The 19,605-nt window shown below is 42.0% G+C and overlaps 1 protein-coding gene across 1 annotated transcript in view; it reads left to right on the top strand.

Annotated features, from left to right (window-relative positions):
- LOC126109469 (uncharacterized) overlaps nucleotides 1-19,605 on the top strand; it is a 172,971-nt gene that overhangs the window by 77,087 nt on the left and 76,279 nt on the right. The window contains 4 exon segments of the mRNA XM_049914497.1: nucleotides 1,256-1,410; nucleotides 4,326-4,516; nucleotides 7,223-7,538; nucleotides 12,880-13,117. Coding sequence (XP_049770454.1) covers nucleotides 1,256-1,410; nucleotides 4,326-4,516; nucleotides 7,223-7,538; nucleotides 12,880-13,117 — 900 coding nt within the window.

Raw genomic sequence — 19,605 nt, 5'->3', positions numbered from 1 at the left:
GTCTCTGTTCATGTTAGTCATTTTAGTTATATTTATCATGTAGTTTCTCACTGAGTAATTCAAATTTTCACTTTTGGTATCTTTTTTGACATTACTAACAGGTAATGCAATGCAGAACCACCTCTTTCTGCAGTAACATAACAGGTTCCATGGAGGGGGAGGAGGGTGTAACTTCTATGAACTAACTGTGCAAAGATTGATACAGCAATAGTACTCTTAATTTTCCCACTTTTTTTTTTTTTTTTTTTGAGCATTTTGTTGCAATTAACGTATTTGAATTGAATCAGGAGGTCGAAATACCGCAGTTCTGATAAGTAATTTTACCTAGAAGATGTTTTTTAACACAATCAGTTGGTTAAAATGTTGATAAAGATACATCAATAATTCTCATAACACTTTGTGTAGACTAAGTACCATTTATTTTTTGTAACTGTCTGATCTGTTTCACTATCACATCAGCCTATTACATCACATAAAGTTCAAAACAAGAAATCAGTCTGCAGTTCTTTGTCACGTACAGACGGATAAAAATTTGTTTGCCACACAACAACAAGGCAGACAATGCAAAGCACATGGATTTGCAGGCACACTACAGTTCTACACTCAGAGACCAGACTTCTACATCCAAGTTGTATAGAGATTGCTGCGCAATTTTCATGCATTCAGAGTCAACAGTTTGCAAAGGACTTCAAATGTCATCCAGGGGCACCAAATTATACACATAATTTGCCTTAGCATAACTTATTATTATATGAAACTAAATTCGATTCATAAGACACATCCTAATTCTGACTTAGTGTTTGCTCAATGCCATGAGAATGGCATCACAAGCCACCAGAATAAAAGCAGCATCCTGAGCTGAAGCTGGGTTAATGTGAGAATCATGGCACATTATCAACATTTGTAGCAAGAAAACACTTTGATATATAAGTCTGCACATTTTCAAGGTTGTAGTGTGTTCTTTCGGCATAGTGTGAAGATGGCAACATTGATGCAAAGATATTGTGCAGAGTATCTCACTTGTTTTGTTGTTTATACATGGATGCCAAATAAATACTTTGCAAAATTTGGTGATGTGTAATATTAAATAGAACTTGCACATAAAAATGCACCCCAGATGAAAATTCTATCAGCAAAGATAGTGCAATTGGAATGCTACAATATTAGTGGAGGCTCATATTAATGGCATTTCCAATAAGTATAGGTAGATCTGAAACTTACCACTTATCTACATTGCCTTGTATGTGGTTTGCAGGTGAGTGACCTGTTGAGCTTGGGCTCACTGGGCATCAATGGGCTCAACGCTTTGGGTCCGGTGTTCAACGCGATGGCTGGTCTCATCCAAGGCAATCTGCAGCAGCAACCGGATGCAGCCAAGAGGCGCAATGACTCTGCCATCACCAACAACAGGTGAGAACAAAATTCTGCGAGCTCTTAAACTGTGGGAAAGTGTAAAGCAACACACGTGAGATCCTATCTCGAGCTGAGCTGTGGTGCTGCCCTGCAGTCAGCTATTTCACCTACAATGTTATGAAAAGGGTAGACTGCTACTCACCATGTAGTGGATATGTTGAACTGCAGGCAGGCATAAGAAAAAGATTGCTAAACTAGCAAGTGTTTGGCCAGTAGGTCTTCTCCTGAAATAGACAACATACACATATGCACACATTCACACAGACTCAAGCTCTCACACAACATGACCACTTTCTCTGCCCGAGACAGTAGCCATGTGTGTGAGAGTCGAGTCTGCATGAATATGTGTGTGTGTGTGTGTGTGTGTGTGTGTGTGTGTGTGTATGTGTGTATGTTGTCTATTTCAGCAGAGGACATACTAGCCAAAAGCTTCCTAGTTCAGCAGTCTTTTTATTATACCTGTTTGCAGCTAAATATCTCCACTATATAATCAGTAGCAATCCATCCTTTTATAACATTGTCATTATTCCATCCTAGACACACCCTTGTTTGATTTTTTAAAGATATTTATTTTGTTTCTACTGTTTTGCTTCCGTATAATGTCTTGAAAGAATGTGACTGGGCGCTAATGACCATAGAAGTTTTGCGCCCAAAAACCACAACAAAAAAAAAAAAAAAAAAAAAAAAGAAAGAATGTGACAATGGCAATAGCTGAAATTAGTTATTAATCAAATTAAAATTGTGATCTTGATGGAACATTGTAATAAGAGGTACTCATAAACTATTTGTGAAGTCTGTGTGAGTTTTATTATTAACAAACTGACAATTCTTCATAAAGATCATTCCTGGAAACATAACAACACAGTTATTGTGGTCAACAATGACACTATAGTGGTTTCCCCTATCCGACTGACACCTGCATTATAGCTGTAGAGTAGCTATGCCACATATCAGAGTGAGATAAGCTCTCTCTTGCTGAAAGGTTCTTGGCAAACTATGACTGCTGGTCATCGAGCTTTAACTACAGCTCAAAAAAATATAGCTATGTAAGTAATTTTTTTTTTGTTTTCGGGTATATGTCTGCAGTCCTGGTATGAATTGAAATCCCTGTGCCATAGTACTGTAGCATGCTACTGAAGAAGCACAACTAAATTGTGTAGCCCATTGATAACATGGAGTCTAAAGTCGAAATAGTCCCATACTGAGGGAAAAAATATAAGGGGAGCAGATTTAGGAATCCCGATTGCCACTCTCGGCAGCAGCCTCGTGGAGGCAGTTTGCCGTTGACTTCTTCCAATGTATTATGAAGTGTCAAGTGCATCTGTGTCATGTGGATGGCTGTTATGAGTGTTTGTACTGTGTAGTGTTGGGTTTTTATTTTTATGGATGAAGGGAAGGGAGAGAGTGAAACCCAGTGTTGAGACGTAGCCTATTTGTCTCGAATAGCACTGAGGGGGCTACTGCACTTAACGTCCCCATCTGATGGACAAATCACCGTTGACAGTGTCACGTGTCCTTACTTCATCGTGCACTGTGGAGAGATTTGAAATTTGATCCAGGTCACTAGCACAAAGACTGGTGATCGGAAACTTTACACCACCACCTCCCCTCCCCTTGCTGGCCAAAAACAGCACTGAAAATTTTCCACCTCCAGGATTTGTACCAGTGTACCTCTTAGTTTAGTGCCTCCACACAGGTGTGTGTTACCATCATTGGCTGTGGAGGAGCATATAAAATGGAGTATTGCATGGTAATTCGATTTTGTCAGCAGCAGAAGTGTTGCAGCTGTGTCAAGCCAGATGGCTGAAGAAGCATTTGGAGATATCAGGTGAACTGGCATGTCTGAAGAAGTCATCAAGTTTGCACTGATGCAGCTGCCATATTTACACTACTGAGAGAAACAAATTACTACACAATACTCCGCTTTAACAATGAGCTGCGAAATTTTGTTTTCGCTCCTCCGGCAGTGTGCTACATTATTGTGGTGTACTGACTTCACGGAGTGTAGCGGGACTGCAGATATGTACCAGCAAACAAATTATTTACACAACTTTATTTTTTGACATTATAATTAAAACTTTGTGAATATTCCTCATACATTTCACATTCTTCCGATTTTCCCAAGCTCCATGTTTCACTTTCACATAACTCAGTGCTCCAGCCCTTCACTTCCAAGCCTTCTTCCAGAACTCCGCATCAGTGTGTAACATCTGCATAACATTACTGTTGAAGAGAGGTACATTACCCATCACAAATCTGTTTCTCATGATCTCCTTCACCCTTCCCCATTCTGTTTCTAATAATCTTCTCCATTTGTGTATTTTTTGGGTTGGTGTGTTCCAGACACCAGAATTTCTTCCATTAGTCTTCTATTCCACTGCCAGTTCAGGTGCTACTCTTCTATCTACTATTTTCAACAGTTTTAACTTGACTCTGTTTACCTTAGACCCAATTATCTGTTAATTTATGTTGACCATTTCATTTGGCAGTTATTACAACTCCTCCACACTTTGGCCAAGAAAGACTGTTTCAACACCACCTGTCTATTGGTATCTGATCACCTAGCAATTCTATCACTCACTCTTTTTTCATGTCATTTTAATCTTAGTTATGTTTTCCCTACTCTACTATGGCAATGTAATCTGTGATCCTATGTTGTATCCCTCTTAACAATAATTTGTTTTCCTTATCCCTCTTAACAATAATTTGTTTTTCTTAATGTTCCACTTTTGTTACATCTGCTTGTTATTTGCGGATACTGCACAGCCGTCACATGCCTCTGTATTAATTCTGCTTGTTGTGTATTAAATCTAAGGTGAGTTACATGTTTGAGAAACAGTGGCGAACCTAACACTTAACCTTGTGGAACTTCATGACTGTGTGGACAATAACTGGCATGTCGGTGCCCGCAGAGCCCCAGACCTAGCGCCAAGTGACCGTGAGGATTACCCGCACCCCGTGTACCGGCCACAGGCAGACACAGAGCCACCGTCGAGGTCACCCATCTACATCCCTGTGGGCGGACTTGCCGCCGCCGACCACGACATCGAAGCTGCGGAGAGTCAGAACTACGAGGCACGTGTCAAGGTCAACGCCCTGCCAGGTCAGTCCCCATCACAAGACACACACTGTTACTTGCTGCATGCACTATATCGAAAGTATGAAGAGCATGTCATGACTCATTTCCTGATTTTTCTGAGTCTGAGCACATCTCTAGGGATACGTGAAACTGTAATTGTTACCGTTGTTTTCACCTGTGATTTCCTAGCACTACTACCAGAGGTTCTTTCACTGGAGAAATGGAGTTGGCTGAGGTCAGTGAGAGCGTGAAGATTTATCTGCCCACCAGAGGCAGAGGTTCAGGTTCATATCCTGCTCTGGTACGCAGTGTTAATGTGTCACGTACAATCGACACAGTAATACTTTGTTTAGTAAAAATAATTAATTCTCATTTGTGAAGCAAGTTAAGAGGATAGGAAGGATGGTGCAAGAATGAGTTAAAGAGGGTGTCTATGCAACTGATGAGTAAGGGACCTGGTTGTAGGAGTATGTGGTATCAGTCTTCCATATTAATGTGAAGAATAAATTAGTGTGGAGGTGTGGAAGACTGTGGGATAATTGTTTCTACAATGACAGAATAAGGAATAGGAGTCAGATAGGAAAACCCATGTGATCCATATTAGATTCAGAGAGTAACAGCTTTGGAAGACTTGTGATCAAATGAGACAGATGGGATAGGTAATATTCTGTTGGAATTTCTAAAATCATTGGGAGATGTGGCAAGCAAATGCTTATTCAGGTTGGTTTGTAGAATCTCTGAGTCTGCAGACATACCATCAAATTTCTGGAAAAATAGAACTGTACTGAGACCAACAATGGCAAGGGCAGGCAAGTGCGAGAGTTGTCATACAATCAACTGGAAAGCTCATGCATTCAAGGTGCTGCCAATAATAATATACAGAAGGATGGAAAAGAAAACTGAAAATCTGTCAGATGATGATCAGTATTGCCTTATGAAAGGTAAAGGCACCAGAGAGGCAGTTCTGATATTGTGCTTGATAATAGAAGAAGACATAAGAAATATGAAGACACATTCATAGGATTGGTCAGTGTAGAAAAAAGTATTTGCCCTACATCTAAAATGTCTGGCATATGGTCAGTCAGCAGCTTGTTCATTCTGTTCCTTTTGCAACGACTGTCGGTGCTTTGTAGATGTGCCTGCAAATCCAGTGGCAGTGTGTTCCCCAGCAGCACATTCAGACACTCTCTGAGTCCACGCTATGACATCCCACCGTGTGGCTGCTTCATTCCGTACTGAACTCTCATGATCAGAGTGCATGTAGTGTTCTGTATTTATAATCACATATGTTCTGTCATGCCCCTAATATGTGGAATAAATTTCACTGTAATCTCATGTGTCCTCTTTTGTGCTGCAATTTTCACAAACAGTAATGTCTGTCAGTATATCAAGGTGAGCCAGGGAACGAGCTCTGAAAAAGAGAAGTTTATACTAAGCTCTGAAAATGATAAGTTTATACCAGAGTGTTTATGTTACCTAATCAAATTTCTGTAGGTAAGAGGCATATTCCAAAAGTACGTGTTGCTCCACCTTGAAATGAAATACATGCATTTGTTGAAAGACATCTAGAGGCAGTTTTAGTTTTCCGCATATAAAGTGGAGTCAAATGAAAATGAGACAGATGGCTACAACCTAAGTAAACTGATTATTGTTTCAAAAGTAATCACCATAGTTGTCGATACATTTATCCCACTGTGAGACAAGACGGTCAGTGTCTTAATGAAAAATGTTTGCAGTTGCCTACGGAACTGTAATTGTAGCCAGACGTGCATCTCTTTGTCCGAAGCAAATCGACAGCCACAAGTGTCTTCCTTCAGGACTCCAAAAAATACAGAAATTGTGTAGGGAGAGATTGGGCCTGCATGGAGAATGTGAAATGACAAGGAAAATGTGGGTGGGCCCACATTCACATTTCCATATTTTTGGAACCGAGAAGAAAGATATTTGCAGCTGTCGACTAGCTGTGGATAAGGTGCACGTCTTGGTACAATCATGGTTCTGTAGGCAAAGGCCAACATTTTTCCGTGAAGGCACTGACCATCTTGTCTCACAGTAGGACAAATGTGTTAACAGTTATGGTGATTAGTTTTAAAATGATAAACAGTTTACTTATCTTTTTTTTCATCTGTTGAATTTTCATTTCACTGCCCTTTATACGTGCTTGAGTTCTTCACATAATCACCATTCATATCTCAACATGTCAATGTTGCTCCATCTTCTTCAGTTCTACTGCATAGTTCTTATCATGGAAACTGAACCACTTGACAATGGCCCTCTCCAGGATGACAATGTGACAGCAGCAGCCTTTATGCGAAGAAAACACAAGTGCCGTCCCCCGACCAGTCACAGCCCAGTTGAACAGCAGCCTCAAGATTAGCGACTTGCACAGAAGTGTCAAAGCTCATTACTTTGCTTGAACCCTCTATGTATCAGACTTTGGAGTTGCTACACTGAAGAAACTTGATTATTTTTTATGTCACCCTTTGCTTGCAACACATCTATGTAACACTAAGTTAACTATTGTAATTACCCATTTTGTAATCAAACTCATTAATACAATTGGTCTGAATGCTGTCTAGCGATCCAAGAAAGCAGGTTTCCTAGACACGCCACATTTCATGACTAGACAGGATTTAACAATATTTGCTACTCTCTAACACCAGTCCTCGAGCAGTCCTAGTGTGTGGTGCGCTTGAACTGCAAACTAATGCTGACCTCACACTGTCCCAGGGTCCGGCAAGTGGGGAAATGCTGCCGAGCCAGTGGGCGCCGTCGTGATCGGCCGGCCCACTCTGGAGAAGCCGCTGGGAGACGGCATCCCCATCAGCCCGGGTGAGGTCATTACCGCCAACAGTGATGTCATCGTGGGCAAGCCTGCCGTCATGGGACCGCGTCCGCCCAAGATCGCAGCCGCCGGGCACGACCACGACCTCGACCACGAAGTCGACTCCGACCTCGACGCTGTCCCTGTGGGCATGAGGCCGCCACCACCTCATCAGAAGCCGTGGCTGCACCACCACAACCACCACCAACAACCACCCAGGAGGTGAGTACCAAAGCACTGTGGGCACACCCTGCTTGAAACCTCAGGTGTCTGTTCCTGTACCTATCTATTTATCTATGAGGCTACTTTCTTTAAGGCATCAGTGGCCATTCGTTATACCCTATGCAGCACAACTACATATTTTGCCACTCATCATCAAGTAAGTTGCTTCTTGCTATGTTGTTGCCGGCCGGTGTGGCAAAGTGGTTCTAGGCGCTTCAGTCTGGAACCGCGCAACCGCTACGGTCGCAGGTTCGAATCCTGCCTCGAGCATGGATGTGTGTATTGTCCTTAGGTTAGTTAGGTATAAGTAATTCTAAGTTCTAGGGGACTGATGACCTCAGATGTTAAGTCCCATAGTGCTCAGAGCCAGTTTTTGCTATGTTGTTGTTTTGTTGTTGATGTTAGCATTTTTGTTATGTATCCCATATAATTGGAATTTTTTGTGGATAATAGTTGGTTTGGTACTCAGCCAAATAACTTTCAGAAGTCAAGAAATAATGCAGCTACCTGATTGCTGTAATCTATGCCTTTCAGGATTTCATGCAGAAAAAGTGGGAGATGTGTTTCTCACCATTAACCTTTTTTGAAATCCATGTAGGCTGGCATGGAGAAGGTCATTCTGTTCCAGACACACGCCATCATGCTTAAAATGGGAATATGTTCTAGCATTCCATAGCAGATGATTGTCAAAGATACTGGAAGGTACTGTTATGGATCATGCAGCTATTCTCCAAGCAGATGGATATGAACTGTGCTTTCTTCCAAATATTGGTGCAGTTCCTTTTGTTAGAGGAATCTGCCATGTAGTTTTGTTACCTCAGTCACAAATTCCTTACATAAACTGACAGGGATTCCATCATGCCCCCAGAGTTTAGCAATTTCAGCTGCTACAAATATCATTGTCACACAGGGAATATACACTTGTTGTTGCTGCAGTATTCAGTCGTAAGACAGGTTTGGTGCAGCTCTCCACACTATTTCTATTCTATGAAAGCCTCTTCATCTCTCCAAAACTAATGCAGTTTAGACCCATTTGAACATGCTTACTGTACCCCAGCATTGGCCTCCCTGTTCTTCCTGTAGCAGCTTTTGTACCCTTCACCCAACTTTCCCCTTATTTATGTCATTTATTTCTCCTCCATTTTTCAAGTAAACATGACTAAATGTTTAATAAAGCAGATTATTCTTGTAGTTTTAGTGTGCTCACTTCTAATATAGTAATGAAAAGCTTGTCAGCCACCAGTTTTTACAATTGACACTCAATATTTGAAATGGAAATGGAAATGTCGTGTGGCTAGGGCCTCCCGTCGGGTAGACCGTTCGCCTGGTGCAGGTCTTTCGATTTGACGCCACTTCGGCGACCTGCACGTCGATGGGGATGAAATGATGATGATTAGGACAACGCAACACCCAGTCCCTGAGCGGAGAAAATCTCCGACCCAGCCGGGAATCGAACCCGGGCCCTTAGGATTGACAGGCTGTCACGCTGACCACTCAGCTACCGGGGCGGACAATATTTGAAATGAACGCAGTTGTAGTGATATATATTGGGTTGGAGCACAAGTTCATAGTGTTTTTCTGTAAGTTTAATAAACACAACACATAGATGTAACAGAGAATTTAGTCATCAATAATATATTCTCCTTCACTATTTCCAATAGTCTGACAAAGCTGTAGTAACTTTTCGGTTGTGCAACTGCAGAAATCGAGTGGTTTTGAGGTGAAGAACTCATAAAGCCATGCTTGGAGCACATTTTCATTTTGAAAGTAATGTCCTTGAAGGTTGTTTGATAGAGAGTAGGAAAGGTGAAAATCTGTGGGTGCAAGATCAGGTGAATAAGATTGGTGAGGAATGACTTTCCAACCCAACTCCTGAATTGTGTTTTTTGTCAGTCCAGCAGAATGTGAGTGGACATTTTTGTGGAGTAGCGTCACTTCCCGCAGTCTTCCTGGTTGTTGTTCTTGGATTGTGTCTGCAAGATGTCTCAGTTGTCAACCAAAAACATCAATAGTGATGGTTACACCTCAGGAAACAATTTGTACTACACTGCACCACTGCTGTTGTAGTAGATGCCCGACACTGTTTTTTGGTCAGTGTGCACAAGTCTTTGTATAGGGAATTGCTGCTTTGTTGAAATAAACTATTCCTTTCCTTTCTCTGTGTTAGCATAAAGGTACTATTTATATTCAACAGTAATAATGAATGGATGACGTTTTCGCCGAGCCAACTGGTGACGAACAAGAGGAGATGCAGGTATTGCCACCCACCGATTTATGCAATATTGGCTTAGAGCATGTGGTACCCATACACCCAATTTTTGAAACTCCCCCATCACATGTAAATGTCACACGATGGTGCAATGATCACAGTGCCTCACATCTGCCAGTTCTCGAGTACAATGACGTGGATCATTGTGGACTAATGCGTATAAACAGTCTTCATCAAATAGCGAAGTTCTTCCTGAATGTGGAGGGTCATTAATGTCAAAATGAGCATCCTTAAAATGAGGAAACCATTTTCTTGCTGTGCTGTGTCTAGTGCCGTTATACCCATACATGCCACAAATGCTTCTGGCTTCTCCGCTGCTATCACCCCTCTATTGAACTCTTCACGTGGAAGTCCATTTTCTAATGTCCACAATTCCACTCACTCTCTCCATATGACAAAACGATAATATGTAAATTCAAATAGCAACAGTGAACTGAAGAAAAATGACAATCGATAAGTAAACCTGTAGAAATTGGAATACCAATAAGCAAAACAAAAACGTCCTGAACTTATGCTTCAAACTAATATTTCACATGCTACATGGTCCAGTTACATTAATGTGACGAGCGGTCAAAAGTCCGAACAACCACCTGTCGCAGCACAGACAGGCAGGAAGCAAGTCAATGAGGCTCCGGAAGATATCGACAGCAGTGGTGTGGCCAGCTGTGTTGTGTTTCTTGGTTGGAGATCCATGGTGCAAAAAGACATATTGAAGTGGTCCCAAATGTTCTTGACTGCGTTTAAATCTTGGAAGTGTGGTAGTCTTCAAACCGTGGATGTACACTGCGAGCTGAGGAGACATTGTTGGTAGTCCTTTGGTTTATTTTGGTGGTCCATTACTCAACAGTTGCACTTCTATTGTCCTGCTGGTAGATGTCATCGTGCTGAGGAAAGATTGCATGTAGAAGCACATGGTCCCCAAGGATAGATGCATATTTTTGTTGATCCATTATGCCTTCCAGAATGATGAAATTACCTAGGGAGTGCCACAAAAACATTTTCCAGACCATAACACTCCCTCCTCTGGCTCGGACCCTTACGACAGTTGTTGCATGACGATACATGCCAACAGCCATCTGTCTTGTGTAGCAGAAAATATGATTCATCTGAAAAGATAACCTGTTACCTCTCAGTGGACACCTGGCTGCACTATTGGCATGCAAATTCCACCCTTCATCACTGACGAACAGCACTCAGAACGGGTGTGTGAGCTAGGCATATGCCGCGAAGGCCCAAACGCGGCAATGTTTGCTGAATGGTCATTGAGGAGACATTGTTGGTAGTCATTTGGTTTATTTTGATGGTCCATTACTCAACAGTCACACTTCTATACCATCATACACATCTCCGCAGCCATCATTCATTCCTTTCATCTAAGGCCTGTGGTGCACCATGGTTGCATCGGTGCAAGTTTTGGATGGCACCATTTTCCCATGCACGGTATATACTTTAACTGCAGTGACATGCAAACAGTTTACAGACTTTGCAGTTTCAGAAATGCTTCTGCCCTTGGCCTGAAAGCCAATGACCTTGCCCTTTTGGACATCATATGAATCACTCCATTTCCATATTACAGCAACGACTGCATTGTTTTCCGCCTGCCACTGACATGCTTTACATAGCCTCCACTGCTAGTCATGTCATCTGCCATCTGTGAGTGGTTATTGCTCATTGATGTCAAACATAATTTCTGTGCCGGTGGTTGCACTGGTAAGCATATATCACAATTGCTGTGATGAACTCTCTGGCTCCTCTTTTTGCAAAAGAATCACATAGGCCTGAAAAATACCTATTGAACCTCAACAAATCAATTCTGGACTGGCAAAACAGTTTGTGAAAGCTTTACTGAAAGATGGGAAATGTTTTAACTTATCTGTGAGATTTTTCCTCATACATCAAATGTGAAACTTAAAGAAGGCATGTTCATTGGACCTGACATCCAGGAAATGATTTTTCATTCCAACTGTTTGGTGAACACTTTCATCAGTACACCAAAATGGTGTTATGACGATATTGGGGCCATTGGAATATCAGTACATTGACAGAGTATTGTTGGTCACTTCATTCAGATGTACTATAGACAGTCAACCAGAGATAAAACTGTATTAGATGCTGCAAGGCTTTTTATTTTACTCAGCGTAAATGGAACACAGTTTATGACGACTTACACTGGTGGTGACGCAGAGACAGGGTGTACAAACAGGCAGCCCCTGTGGTCAATGTGAACAGAGTTCACAGGTAGCCAGTAGCAAAGTCCAGAGCATGGCCGAAGTCATAAGTGCAGATAGTCCAAGGAGTGATCCATGTCGAAAAACGTAAACAAATGGCTCCTCCTAGATTCACATTATGGAACTAATTTTTTTTCTTTGTTCCCTCTTGTAGCCAGTAGCAAAGTCCAAAGCACGGCCAAAGTCATAAGTGCAGATAGTCCAAGGAGTGATCCATGTCGAAAAACGTAAACAAATGGCTCCTCCTAGATTCACATTATGGAACTAATTTTTTTCTTTGTTCCCTCTTTTATATTTTTCCTATGTTCAACACCAGCTCTCCTCCCAGGCCCCCAAATAATAAACCCTCTTTTTTATGTATTTCCAGATGGAGCAATGAACATTCTTCTATAAGTTTCCTCCCATATATTCAACAGCTTTTACATCTACAGTATTTTTATTGTGTTTTGCAGTCAGATTCTTATAACTCCATTATAGCTTATATCAATATAGAATAATGAAACTGTGGAGCTAGGCCAATACTTCGTTGGTGAAATTACTATGCAGGCCTGCAACTACACACACGCGCCCTACTCCCCTTCCTCTTCTTGACAACAAAACTTTAGTTACTGAAATTTCTTGCACCGACCAAATTAGAATAGGTAATCACTGCATCTTAGGGTCACTGTACTACCTTAGATTAACAATCTCATCTACGGAAGATGGCACAGGTAATATTGTAGATTAGTACTTTTCTAAAACATGGTCACAGTTTTGTGCTTCTGATGGTCACACAGTAGCCGACAGGGGTGATCACGGAGATCCACAATGTGAAATGTGACAGTATCTGCACCTTGTTCACCAGGGACGAGTTCCTGGGACCGCCACCGCCACCGCCCCCGTCACCTCAAGGCAACCAGGTGGGAGGAGAGATCCAGGCCCGGCCTCCGGGCTCCGCCAACCACTACCGGATCCACCACGACAGGCCGCATCCCAGCCTCAACTACAACCACCACAACAACCTCAACATTAACTTCAACAATAACCAGAAGCCTCCGGCACTAAAGTTGCGACCACATGTCGTAGAAGGCCTGCCCTACAAGGTGAGTGCACAATTTGTACAAATATGGAAATTGTGGAATTGTACTCAACACAAAGGTGGTTCCTGTACTGCTTTCCAGTCGTAGGTGAGTGACATCATTGCTAGAAAAACATTTGGAAAATGTGTAACATATATGTTTCTGGCCACACCCACCAGTTAGTAGAGGTCACTATTGTGGACAGTGTCACTGGTTTTCCAGGTTTTGAAGGGTGGGATCTGTTCTCCAGCCTAGAGCTAATGAGCCAGCTTTCCCTTAATCAGGCTAAATGGTGACAAGTACTGTGAGTATTAGCAGCAAATGGCTAATTGAAGTACCTGCATTCTGCTCTGGATGCTGACTGACTGAAAGGTCTGCGTGTTGAAATAATTTTGTGGTATGATTTTTGACAACTCTCAAAGTTAGGAATCATTAGATAGTCCTTGCCAGGTTAGAATGGGAGTTACGGGCCTTTTGGGGCAGAGCTGAGGTTTTAAACATGTTCTGTGTATCGAGTCAGAAGGGAGAGAGCCTCAGTGGTCCATTCTTTGTCTTACGGTTTTTGTGAGAAAGGATACAACTTCCTGAGGGAGCACTTGTCTATCAAAGCACTGTGGTGTTCAAAACAATTTACAGATTGATGACAGCTTTACTTATGTCACAAATCTAATACAAAAATGTGTATAAAAAATAAAAGTATAACTGTAATTTTTGAGAAAATGTCTCTCTGGAGTATAGCAGTTTATTTATTATTTAAAAGTGAATATAAACAGTCACAACCACAATAAACTCTTTTATATATATGTGAGGTTACCAGTTTTGGTCTGTCTTAGATCATCTTCAGATCCACACTGAAATATTTGCATACAACAGAATTAGAGGGATGTAGTAATATAACAAATATATCTTAGATAACAAATAATAAAAGAAGAACTCATACCCATGATATAGATGGTCGCTGTGAACGGAGCAGCTGCCACACCTCCATGGATGCTAATTGCTGTTGCTTAAATACATGATGCTCCACCCATTGCACACTGATTACATCAGCGATAGCCAATGGCACACATGATGTCATATGGCTTTTACAATAAAGTATATATAAAGAGGTCTTCACAACGACCTTTAACTTCACCTAACTGCCGCCTTTGTTGCTATATAGTCCACAACTTTATGATAAATGCCCACAGATGGCTGTCAATGCTCTCACAACAAATTATGATTGAATATTTCTTTTATGTATATTTTTATCACAGATTGATATAAGGTTGTGTATAGCAGTTACTTTATATAATATAAAGCACTTATTTCTTCATCTGTTGTCACCTTTCATGTGACCACTTTATATATACTTTATTGTAAAAACTGTTTGACATCCTGCATGCCTGAGTTGCTATCGCTGATGTAACTGGTGTGCAGTGGGTGGAGCATCATGTATTTAAGCAACAGCTGCTTCACTCTCCTTAGCAGTTACCATTCGTGGAGGTGTAGCATGTGCTCTGTTCACAGCCACCATCTACATCATGGGTATAATTTCTTCTTTTATTATTTGTTATCTAAGATGTATTTTGTATATTACTACATCCCTTTAATTCTGTTGTGTGTAAATATTTCAGTGTGGGTCTGAAGATGATCTAAAACAGACCGTAACCTTATATAAGTTTTTAAAAAAAATGTTTATTGTGGTTGTGACTATTTATATTAAATTTTTTAAAAAGTGTAACAATTTGACAGTGAAAATCCAATGAAAACAAACATTGTTATTGTCTCAAAATCACTGACCAGCTCTTGGAGTTTACACGCTTGTATTTTCACATATCATAAATCAGAGGTTCTCTACATCAAACATAGCAGATTTGGCCATTTCTTGTGAATAATGGAATGCCACAAAGTTGGTGAAAATATTGCTTAAGTCATATATTGTAACTCTGGAACTATTATTGCTGTAAGGTAGTATAAATTGACCAAGTTAGAAAACTGGTGTTATTCACTGTGGGACCACAAACAAGACTACTTGAGACCTCCAGGGCTGACCTAAATATTCAAAGAGTGTGGGAACCCACTGTCAATGTATTCACTGTATTAATTTAATGATATGAATATAATAGAGGGAAACATTCCACGTGGGAAAAATATATTTAAAAAGAAAGATGATGAGACTTACCAAACAAAAGCGCTGGCAGGTCGATAGACACACAAACAAACACAAACATACATACAAAATCTAGCTTTCGCAACCAACGGTTGCCTCGTCAGGAAAGAGGGAAGGAGAAGGAAAGACAAAAGGATATGGGTTTTAAGGGAGAGGGTAAGGAGTCATTCCAATCCCGGGAGCGGAAAGACTTACCTTAGGGGGAAAAAAGGACAGGTATACACTCGCACACACACACATATCCATCCATACATACAAGACACAAGCAGACATTTGTAAAGGCAAAGAGTTTGAGCAGAGATGTCAGTCGGGACGGAAGTATAGAGGCAAAGATGATGTTGAAAGACAGGTGAGGTATGAGCGGCGGCAGATTGAAATTAGGAATTAGCGGAGATTGAGGCCTGGCGGATAGCGAGAAGAGAGGATATGCTGAAGGGCAAGTTCCCATCTCCGGAGTTCTGACAGGTTGGTGTTAGTGGGAAGTATCCAGATAACCCGGACGGTGTAACACTGTGCCAAGATGTGCTGGCCGTGCACCAAGGCATGTTTAGCCACAGGGTGATCCTCATTACCAACAAACACTGTCTGCCTGTGTCCATTCATGCGAATGGACAGCTTGTTGCTGGTCATTCCCACATAGAACGCTTCACAGTGTAGGCAGGTCAGTTGGTAAATCACGTGGGTGCTTTCACACGTGGCTCTGCCTTTGATCGTGTACACCTTCCGGGTTACAGGACTGGAATAGGTGGTGGTGGGAGGGTGCATGGGACAGGTTTTACACCGGGGACGGTTACAGGGGTAGGAGCCAGAGGGTAGGGAAATCCCCAAACCACCTTCCCTACCCTCTGGCTCCTACCCCTGTAACCGTCCCCGGTGTAAAACCTGTCCTATGCACCCTCCCACCACCACCTATTCCAGTCCTGTAACCCGGAAGGTGTACACGATCAAAGGCAGAGCCACGTGTGAAAGCACCCACGTGATTTACCAACTGACCTGCCTACACTGTGAAGCGTTCTATGTGGGAATGACCAGCAACAAGCTGTCCATTCGCATGAATGGACACAGGCAGACAGTGTTTGTTGGTAATGAGGATCACCCTGTGGCTAAACATGCCTTGGTGCACGGCCAGCACATCTTGGCACAGTGTTACACCGTCCGGGTTATCTGGATACTTCCCACTAACACCAACCTGTCAGAACTCCGGAGATGGGAACTTGCCCTTCAGCATATCCTCTCTTCTCGCTATCCGCCAGGCCTCAATCTCCGCTAATTCCTAATTTCAATCTGCCGCCGCTCATACCTCACCTGTCTTTCAACATCATCTTTGCCTCTATACTTCCGTCCCGACTGACATCTCTGCTCAAACTCTTTGCCTTTACAAATGTCTGCTTGTGTCTTGTATGTATGGATGGATATGTGTGTGTGTGCGAGTGTATACCTGTCCTTTTTTCCCCCTAAGGTAAGTCTTTCCGCTCCCGGGATTGGAATGACTCCTTACCCTCTCCCTTAAAACCCATATCCTTTTGTCTTTCCTTCTCCTTCCCTCTTTCCTGACGAGGCAACCGTTGGTTGCGAAAGCTAGATTTTGTATGTATGTTTGTGTTTGTTTGTGTGTCTATCGACCTGCCAGCGCTTTTGTTTGGTAAGTCTCATCATCTTTCTTTTTAAATATATTCACTGTATTAGTCATTTGTGACTAGTTTAAACTGTAATTGTCCACCAAGAATGTATGTCAAACTGTAAAAGTCCTATGCTGGTCTTGAATGGAACATCAGGCTGAACTTTATCGTTGTTTGAATGGCTTGTAATAGAAAATGGGAGCTCCTAACAAATTTCTATCACTTGAAAATATATTTGTTTATATTCTGTATCCATTTTGAAATGCCTAAAAAGGAATATTTTTAACTGTCACTATGTTTCGTTATCACTGGAGCATATTTTAGCATAAAAAATTGGCAGGCTAGAGATACACTGAGGAGCCAAAACTTTTGGTCGTCTGTTTAATAGCATCTTGGTCCATATTTGGAATGCAATACATTCACAATTCTGCTCAGTAGGGATTTGAAAAGAGCTCAGTAGGTTTTCAGAGGTACATTGCAGAAATGTCTACTCACAAGTAATGTAATTCCAGTCAGTTACAGGTTGGTGATTTGTTGGCACACTCAATAGTGTTCCACATGTGTTCCATCATGTACAGATTAGGTGAAATGGACAGTTTTCCTGTCAGAAGATGCCATCATAGGAGAAGAAGACATCAAGTATGACACACAGTCCACAGCTCTTGTGCTGCCCTTGATTACCACCAGGTGAATGTCCCCATAGCATAATACAGCTAATATCAGCCTGTGTCCAAGGTGGAGTGCATGTTTTGAGCAGCCATTCACCTGGATAACAGCATATTTGCACAAGACCATCCATCTGATGTAAAAAGAAACACGATTCATTTGACTGGGCAACATCATTCAATTGATGCACTGTCAAATTTAGATGCCACACCCACTGCAGCCGTAACTGAAGATAGTATTCGGTCATCATGGTAACTCGTGGAGCTCCTCTGCTGCAGAGTGTCACGTTTGAGAATGTGCACTGAACAGTGTGCTCCAAAACAGTTGTGGCTGCACCAGCATCATATATGCCACAGATCTCCTCCACCTACCCTGGCAAGACGGGGTGAGCCTCTGACTTGCATATTCTGTGGTGAGACATAGGCATCCGATGCTTTGTCACCTTCGTGTAGTTTCACCATTCATTGATTACTTTCTGTGGACGCTCACAGCACTAGCAACCTGACAGCACACCATTTTTGTTGTTTCTGAGATGCTCATTCTCAGGCATCAGGCCATAACAATCTACACTTTGTCCAAGTGGCTTACATCAGTGGATATCTCTATTTGTGACCCATATCATTGCTCTTCTTTCTTTACCACATCATGTGCCTGTAACATCACCAGGCAGAATTCATTCTCGCAGTGTGGAGTTGTCATAATATTGTGGCTCATCAATGTACAGAGTCCGCCAGAAAAATGTATATACACTTTAAGGACTGAAAAGTATTACTTATGTGTTTATTTTACATTTAATAATTGATCACATATTTTGTACAACCTTCAGTTTAGCACATGGTTACTTTAAATGTTCGAAATGTTCACCATTGTTGGCTATGCACATAACAGAATGATGAGCGGTCACTGTAATCTCCTGGCGGAGTTCCTCCAGTGTGTGTGGCTTACGTTGATAGACTTTATCTTTCACAGTTCCCCACAAGTAAAAGTCCATAGGTGTTAGATGTGTCAAATGTGGAGGGAACTCAATGGGCCATCTTTGTCCAATCTGATGCCCTGACAAATTGTCATCCAGGAAAGCTGGTGGTAGTGTGGTCGCACCCTGTCCTGTTGGTGGAAGACCTCTTCATCAGCTCCATAAAGTGCACATACGAGGTGCATTCAAGTTCTAAGGCCTCCGATTTTTTTTCTCCGGACTGGAAAGAGATAGAAACATGCACATTGTTTTAAAATGAGGCCGCGTTCATTGTCAATACGTCCCAGAGATGGCAGCACCGTATGGCAGATGGAATTTGACGGCCAGCGGCGACAATGATAACTGTTTTAAATACTTAAAGTTGCGACGTTTTCCTTACTAGAACAGCGTGTAATCATTCGTTTTCTGAATTTGCGTGGTGTGAAACCAATTGAAATTCATCGACAGTTAAAGGAGACATATGGTGACGGAGTTATGGATGTGTCAAAAATGTGTTCGTGGGTGCGACAGTTTAATGAAGGCAGCACATCGTGTGACAACAAACAGAAACAACCTTGGGCTCGCACAAGCCGGTCTGACGACACGATCGAGAAAGTGGAGAGAATTGTTTTGGGGGATCGCCGAATGACTGTTGAACAGATCGTCTCCAGAGTTGGCATTTCTGTGGGTTCTGTGCACACAATCCTGCATGACGATCTGAAAATGCGAAAAGTGTCATCCAGGTGGGTGCCACGAATGCTGATGGATGACCACACAGCTGCCCGTGTGGCATGTTGCCGAGCAATGTTGACGCGCAACGACAGCACGAATGGGACTTTCTTTTCGTCGGTTGTGACAATGGATGAGACGTTGATGCCATTTTTCAATCCAGAAACAAAGCACCAGTCAGCTCAATGGAAGCACACAGATTCACCGCCACCAAAAAAATTTCGGGTAACCACCAGTGCCGAAAAAATGATGGTGTCCATGTTCTGGGACAGCGAAGGCGTAATCCTTGCCCATTGCGTTCCAAAGGGCACTACGGTAACAGGTGCATCCTACAAAAATGTTTTGAAGAACAAATTCCTTCCTGCACTGCAACAAAAACGTCCAGGAAAGGCTG

This window comes from Schistocerca cancellata, chromosome 12 (assembly GCF_023864275.1).
Source record: "Schistocerca cancellata isolate TAMUIC-IGC-003103 chromosome 12, iqSchCanc2.1, whole genome shotgun sequence".
Classification (NCBI taxonomy): domain Eukaryota; kingdom Metazoa; phylum Arthropoda; class Insecta; order Orthoptera; family Acrididae; genus Schistocerca; species Schistocerca cancellata.
The sequence above is the reverse complement of the archived record's forward strand: the minus strand, read 5'-3'. Positions and strand labels throughout refer to the sequence as shown.